Source organism: Gadus morhua, chromosome 2, assembly GCF_902167405.1.
Source record: "Gadus morhua chromosome 2, gadMor3.0, whole genome shotgun sequence".
NCBI classification, from domain to species: domain Eukaryota; kingdom Metazoa; phylum Chordata; class Actinopteri; order Gadiformes; family Gadidae; genus Gadus; species Gadus morhua.
The window spans coordinates 27,356,785-27,364,475 of NC_044049.1; the positions used below are offsets into that span (position 1 = coordinate 27,356,785).

Here is a 7,691-nt window from a genome sequence, read left to right on the forward strand (position 1 = left end):
TCTTTAACTTTCTCTCACACACGCACAAGCGACCACACAGTGTATTTCAGTTAAATAATTAATTAATTAACCTTAACCCTAACCCTATCCCTAACCCTAACCCTAACGCCCATTTGCGTCTGCAGTGGGATGATATTGGTTTATGTATCAACGACATCAGGTAAACTAAAGTAGCTGATGGGATTGTAATCCATCCACAAAATCGTATTTGCAGTTATGAGTTTATCAGATTACAGGTCAAAGTTTATTTTTTAGTCGATACAAATTTTCATGCTAAGTCAATTCATAAAATACAGAGTTAATTTATTCATTCCAAGTCAAACACAGAAAGCTGCTTACATTTTTACAAAAACATTCATTAGTTCAATAGAAACGGCAGTAATTGATTCAGTAGGATTACTTATCCATGTCGACGTCTAAGTGTAACACCAGAATTAATTAATTAATTAATTAATTATTTAACTGAAATACACTGTGTGGTCGCTTGTGCGTGTGTGAGAGAGAAAGTTAAAGAAAAGTAGAACTTTCGTTGCAGCTCTCTGGTGCTCCCTGCCGGCAGTCTCACTATACTGTCCGCATGTTTGACAAAATTAGTTTGGAGAGACGTTATCCGTCTCTGTATGTTGCTTAAATTCTCCCAAACGGTCGGCTGTGAAGATCAGGCGACGGTAGGCTATTGGAGGCAATGAGCCCGAGTTGAAAAAGAAAAAGCTTACAGCACCTGGTATTCCCAGGCGGTCTCCCATCCAAGTACTAACCAGGCCCGACCCTGCTTAGCTTCCGAGATCAGACGAGATCGGGCGTGTTCAGGGTGGTATGGCCGTAAGCAAATCATGCCGTCGCCAAACAACATTTTATACAGGAGCACACGAAATATGGGGGGGAAAGCTAATCTTAGTTTAATTTAGATAAGGATTTTGTTTTACACCAAAACTCCCTGTCGTTTTTAAAATAATAATTAAGTGATTTAAATATGAGTTCAACCAAAGGGTATTTACCAACTACTGTGTGTAGCGATGAATATGCGGCATTCCACACGCAACCTAGGTTGCCTTATTTAGGCTTCTACAAACCCCGGACACAGGCACGGAGCTGACGTTGAAGCCGGTTTATTATAAGGCTGATACATGGCCTGGTGCTCCGTGTTGCCATAGTAGAGGGTGGACACGGCTGGTTTAACCTCTGTACACTGATTACTCAATGTGCACAGGTGTAGCCCCAGCCGAGCCCGAGTCCGACGCTGCCTAAACCGAGTAGGGTCCAGCTGCAGCCCGGAGAACCACCCATGGCGTGACAACACCAACCCAGGCGCGACGGAAGTAGGCCTACTTAAAAAAAAAAAAAAGTACACACTGTTATCAATATTCAAAGATCGACCGTCGAAGTGAGACTGTCAATATGCTTAACATTAATATTGCATGAATATGAACATGAATATTACTCAAAATATTAAGCATATTGACAGTCTCACAAATAAATCACACCAGAGTACTTCCTAAACCAGCCATCATCCACACACACTCCCACACGGTCTGAAATACTTTATTCATAATCATACCAGCATTTTGGGCGGCAATGTGGGAAGCAGAGACACAGTTTTTTCCGACTTTTTGCTTGGATGTAAATAGGAAAAATGGGGAAAATTTAGGCTGATCAGTAATCTGTGAAAAACCTTTGACATTAAGACTACTATTTTGTGACAAAAAATATACCTTAGCATCAGGTTACTCTTGCTGTATCGCAGTATTATATTTTATTCATGAAAGCTCTTTTTTTTTCTTTCTTTCAACTATAATCAATACATTTTCAATTTGACAATGCTCTTTCATAATAATTGCATATTCTTTTATGAATTATGAGGCCTACTTGCATTAAAAAAGAAACGAAAAAGACTCTAAAGCAAAACTCTATACAAAGTACAGAAGGCTGTCAATAAAGTCGATATAAAAGTTTGCATGGATCTTGAGTAAATACGCATTGCTTTTATTCAATGTATTAATACAAAACTAGAAAGGATTGTAATAAGAGCATTTGACACCCATGATTTCTATCTGATAAAAAATTGTAAAGGGTCTTCCCCAAGTTTAAGTGAAAAATAAGCATTTCGAAGCACGAAAAGCACTATATACAGAACTAGAGGTGTACGGCTATGTACAGAGGCAATTCAGGTTTCAGCAAGTAGAAGTCCAATCGAAAAATACCAGTCTGCTGCAACATCATCATCACGTTCCATCCTAGTAGCACAGTCCTCAGACCGCCGTGATGTAGGAGAATGAAGTGCCTCCATTCGTCTGTTCATTCCCATTGAGTCCTTTACCATCCTTCTCCTTCCCCTTCTCCTCCACCTCTCCTCCTCCTCCTCCGCCCTCCAGCTTGTTTGCTCCATCTTTTGCCTCCCCCTCCACCTCGTCTTCATCGATGAACAACATCGGTAATTCCTCTGCCCTCCCCGCTCCCCTCCTCCCGTTGGGGGAGCTTCTCCCCGTCCCGTCCACCCCAAAGGTGCTCAGTAGCACCTCCTCCTCCCCCCGCCCTTCCTCTTCTCTTCCTCCTCGTCCCCCGCCTCCTCCCTCGCCGTCGCCCCGGCAGCCATGCTGCTCATGGCCACCGGGCCGGCCCAGGCGTCGCCCTCCTTCCCTTTGTTCTTCTTGGAGCCGCGGCTCCCGAAGTGAAGCACCCGGCTCCGCTTCATCCTCCGCCTGACACACAAGCACAGGCAGAGGGCGCCCACCAGGACGGCCACGGCCAGCAGGACCACCAGCGCGGTCCAGAGGACGGGGAACTTCTGCGCCCCCGGGTAGGGGTCAGGTTCACGGGGACGAGGGCCGGCCGAGCGGACCAAACGCCGCTGGAGTCTGGCTCGACGGGGGGGAGCCGGGGGAGGGGGTCGTGAGGACGGAGAAGAACCTCCGCCCCCCGACGGTGGCGGCGGGGGGTCGCGTGGGCGTGGGCGTATCCGGAGTCGCCGCGCTGCTGCGAGACGTGGCGAAGGCCTCAGAGGAGCGGAGGGTTTGAGAGCCTGAGGTCGTCGCGGCTGCGAGCCCGGGGCTGGTGTCGGTGGTTGCGAGGATGGGTGTGGCGTAGGCTGTGGTGGCCTCAGAGACTACCGCTGCTGCCTCCGTTGACTCAAGCCTTGCGCTGGTTGACCTCACAAGAGCCTCCGTGTGATAGCTCGCCGTGGGCGAGGCCTCAGCCTCGGGAACATGGGATGTGGTATCTAAACTAGTGCCGGCGGGGGTCGTTGCCTCGGTGTGGTTCTCTGACCTCTGGAGAATAGCTTGCCAGGGCGTTGTAGAGGGTGACTCAGGCCCCTGGGCCTGTATCCTTTGGACTCCTAGACTTGTGGTTGGTTCTTCACTCGGTACAGTAACCATGGTGGGCAGTCCGGTCGTACCGATCGTTGGTCGGCCATTTTGCATGAACGGTTCCTTGGTGTTAGGGATGATTGCAGTTGAGATGGTAAGATCGGCCTCTGGTGTAAGGAGGAAGGGGACAGCGAGAAGTGGAAGCAGAATTCGAAGCGGGGAAAGAAACCAACCTGCATTTGCAGACAACATGATTCGACGTAGTCAACGAATTCTGTAAAAAGTCTGATCTTCTCCTCCTTGTTTAAGCGTTTAAGTCCTTTTGCAGTGTTCCTTCGGCAATTGTTGCACCTCTCTCTCTCTCTCTCTCTCTCTCTCTCTCTCTCTCTCTCTCTCCCCCTCTCTCTCTCTCTCTCTCTCTCTCTCTCTCTCCCCTCTCTCTCTCTCTCTCTCTCTCTCTCTCTCTCTCTCTCTCTCTGTCAGGAGTTAGAGAGTAAAGTTCGGTATCTTCTCAGCACAGCAAAGCGTCATGCCGACCTGGCACCGGGAAGGCCTACTATCGTGGCAACAATCGGATTCGACAGCGTTTGAGCACCGACGGGGCCGGAAAAGACTCTTGAGTTCCTCCCTCCTTCACCTTTCTTCTTATTTTTAGAGGCGCCTTTGTCGGGGACCGGGCTCAGAACCTCGACACTGTCATCAACCAGGCGGTCCTGTGGCCTGCAGATAAGGAACGTTTAGCCAATTATTGTATTATTTAAAACAGGGAGAAATATGAATCAGGAAATAGGGAGCGTAGCATGTGTGCAGCAATTTGTTCTCCTTTGCTTTTGACTCTTTATTTCTTCACCACTTCACTTTAAGGAAGTTGTGCTTATTCGTGCCAACGAGAACCACGCGTAGCGACAACCATACAATATGCCTTTTCCGTCAAATGCAATGATCCCCAGCATACACTAAGAGAACGATAGCTTCAATAGAGAGTGGACTTACCCCCAAAGTCTTCGATTGCAGAAAAGTTGAATCACCGAGCTCATCAAGACACAGCCCAACGCACTTCAGTGTGCACGTGTCTCTGTGTGTTACCGTGCACCGCTGCTCATACTTCTCTTTTCTCTCTCTCTCTCTCTCTCTCTCTCTCTCTCTCTCTCTCTCTCCCTCTCTCTCGCCCCTGTGTCCTCACAATGCCGCGCCCTGTTTCACTATGTGCAAGTTGAGGTAGAGTGAGTAATGAGAGGAAAGAGATCTGTTGATGCTCTTATATTGACTGTTGGTCCCACACTTCAAAAGGAGAAGTTGATCTTTACACGGAACCCAATTCTGCATGTAATGTTTCTGTTTGTCAGCAAAACATGACGCAACGTTAGACATGGTGGAGACTGTCATGGGCGTTATACGACAGTTACGAAAATCTTTTTTATTTTGTTGTTTCATGCCACAAACACCGTTTAAACAGCATGTCTTCAGTGTTGTTTTGTTTCATTCGTTGTTTTTGTGAAGACTCTTACTTTAACATTGTTGCATGTTTAGCTGTTCCTCAACCTGTAAAGTATATAATTCATACATTGTACATCTATAGAGTAGCTTCCACAACACTAATGCTGGAACTCGCACCAATACAACCTCCTACCACAGTCCGAATGTAAAAGAACTTCACTGGAATCACAGCAGATGTCAAGGGGGGGAATATATTCAAATAGGTATTAACAGTGTCTGTCGATAACGATTGTTATAATGGGGTATACGAGAAAAGGTGTCTCAAGTTAAATGCATCCTGGAGGGCAGGTCTTTTAAAGGTTTGTGAAAGCTTCGCCAACGGGCGCGCTATAATTTGTGGTCAGAGTGAAACGATCAGCACTGATGGACGACCGTTTCTGAAAGTCGGTACAAAGGCCTTGGTTAACATGCTGAAGATGTTTTCTTCCTGTAGCTGTAAGATGCACCTCGATACATTTTGATGTACATCAAAAGTAACAACCTGTCTAAATTATACACCATTTGATGTAGATGTTATTTGGATACATCTAATTGAAATGTATATAAGGCCTCTTAATAAAATTAAAAAAGAACTGACTTATGTGGAAATCAAAATTTTCATTATTCTTTCCATCCGAAGTCCACTTCAAAAGTCCCTAGATGAACTTGATGAAGTTAGTATGCACAGAGATGGCATCCCCAGCTGAACAAGTGATCAAGGTTTGGTGCAGAATGCAAAAACATTGCTATAGGGGATGCAGAAGCACTCATTTACCTTTAATTTTCCTTATCTATTTTATTTGATTATTTCATTTTATTGTACGACAATGTTTCTACGTGAAGCACTCTGAGTCTGCCTCTTGTGTTAAAAGCGCAATATAAATAAAGTTGTCTTACTTCATGAGCGGCATTTAATGTCAAACCGTGACTCAGATTCTCTCTAAAATGGATAAGGGATCTCATTGATACCAAGTTTCCTGCGAATCGAAGATAAGGCCGGTGGCTGGGGTCAGCTTTGCCTTTGGCCTGTGAATGCATATCAAGGCTTACTTTTTTTGTATTTTTTATTTTTTATTCACCTATTCAATAATTAAAAAGACGATTCAAAAATAATTTGAGGCAAAACGAAACAAAGCTTTAAATTGCATTCCCCTTTTCTTCTCTTCTGTCACTAACGTATACACATTTTACTTGCAAATACATCATATTGTGGATGGAAGAGTACCTCTAAATGTTAGTAAACATTGCATATATATCCTGTACATTTGGTGTACACATTGTTATTCTTTATATTTCAACTTTTCCTTACAGTTATATTTGCTGTTATTTTAGTTTTTAGGTATTTATTTTTATTTGTATAAGTATTATTTCTATCTTTGAGCAGAGCACCAGCGATAGTAAGCGTTTTCCTTGTGCTCAGTAAAGTATACCCTGAATCCCATTGACTCTTTAACCTTGTACCAATGGACACAACACAAAGTTCATTTTGTGGATATAAAATGTAGGCTGATCGCAACTCCTGAAAAAAACGTTGTAGTGTCGCGTTCTGCCCTCAGGTTTTCCGTTTTAAGTTCCGCCGGTGGTTCGGGCGTTTACCCAACAGAACGGTCTGGTGGTGTTCACACACTATTTGGTTTCTATATATTATTGGTTATCTAGCTAGCACACATCGAGACAAATGGTAACACTGAATGAGGGGCCTTCATTTTATAGCAGTCATACCAACCATTAAATTCAACATGTTTTAAAGATAATAGCTCATATTCACATACACGCCCACACACACACACACATGCACAAACACATGCACTCACACACACACCACCACACACACACACAAATGCATAAACACACACACCACGCATGCACACGCACACAGACGTGCATAAACATTTTGTTGATCAATCGGACGTAGGCATCCTGTTTTGTCAGACATGATGAGGACAGGTGTCACGCCTTTTGACTCAACCTGAACTGATATCTGCGTCAACAGCGGCCGGTCATGTTTAGTTCATGAAGAGGCCGGTCAGTTCTCGGAAGGTCCCGAGCGTCACAGGAAACGTTTGACTCTCAGCCCTGACAAGATGAACGCAGTAGAGCTGAGTGGACTGTTACCGTAGCAACCACTAGTATTAGATGAAGACATTTAAAAAAACAAAACTTGGGAGATAGAATTTCATTTCACAATATAACAGGACATAAAACAATCACTATACTAACATAGATTCCGCATGTTAATCAACATGTTACATGCAGGCTACACCATGAAAACAAATTAAGTTACACTTGATCACACATTGAGACATCTTGTGTTGTGATTGGTCCGCAGGATAAAGACCAATACCAATCGTAATGCAGTAGTTGGCAACAATTGTTTTTTTTGCACGTAGCAGGTTGCCCGAAGAATATTAATAATACATGTATTCATTCCTGCTGTCACTTGGCCGCTCTGTCGCCAGCCTCCCGTTGACGCTCCAGAAATCACTGATATCTTCTAAGGTCACTCTGGGCTGGGTCATGAGCCCGGAGCCCTCTTCCTCTCCCGCGACCCCCCTCCTCCCTCCCCTCCTCTCCCTCTCCCCCTCCCTCTCCGATGTCCTCGCCTCCTCCCTCCTCCTCGCCGTCCTGGGGCTGGCGTACCAGAACTCGGCCCGCTCGCCCACTGAGGCCCGGCGCACGGCCCACATGTCTCCCAGGCCCAGCGCGGCCTCCCCAGGGGCGGGGGCGGAGGAGGAGGAGCCCCCCCCCCGGGCCGCCTGGCTGCGCGCCGCCAGACGCACCCAGAGGAAAATGGTCAGCCCGAGGAAGAGCGCGGCGGCCAGCGCGAGCGCCCACAGGGTCAGGAAACACGCCCTCCTGGAGGAGGGCGGGCAGGAGGGCCCCCCGCCCTCCTCCCCGCGCCCCGCCCGC

At 46.2% G+C, this 7,691-nt stretch overlaps 1 protein-coding gene and 1 non-coding gene across 2 annotated transcripts; both read right to left on the bottom strand.

Annotated features, from left to right (window-relative positions):
* Nucleotides 1-709: 709 nt before the first annotated feature.
* Nucleotides 710-828, bottom strand: LOC115539417 (5S ribosomal RNA). Its single transcript, XR_003975877.1, has one exon. It is a non-coding gene; the product is annotated as a 5S ribosomal RNA (ribosomal RNA).
* A 698-nt stretch (nucleotides 829-1,526) lies between these two features.
* Nucleotides 1,527-4,546, bottom strand: LOC115530476 (probable endo-1,3(4)-beta-glucanase AFLA_105200). Its single transcript, XM_030339258.1, has 2 exons — nucleotides 4,299-4,546; nucleotides 1,527-4,025 (listed from the first exon to the last, which is right to left on the bottom strand). Exon 2 carries the CDS (start codon nucleotides 3,555-3,557, stop codon nucleotides 2,811-2,813), a length of 747 nt encoding a protein of 248 aa, XP_030195118.1. The 5' UTR covers nucleotides 3,558-4,025; nucleotides 4,299-4,546; the 3' UTR covers nucleotides 1,527-2,810.
* Between the last annotated feature and the right edge of the window lie 3,145 nt (nucleotides 4,547-7,691).

Excerpts from the sequence above, each read along its gene's own strand:
- LOC115530476 (XM_030339258.1), bottom strand. The coding sequence starts at position 3,557 with ATGTTGTCTGCAAATGCAGGTTGGTTTCTTTCCCCGCTTCGAATTCTG.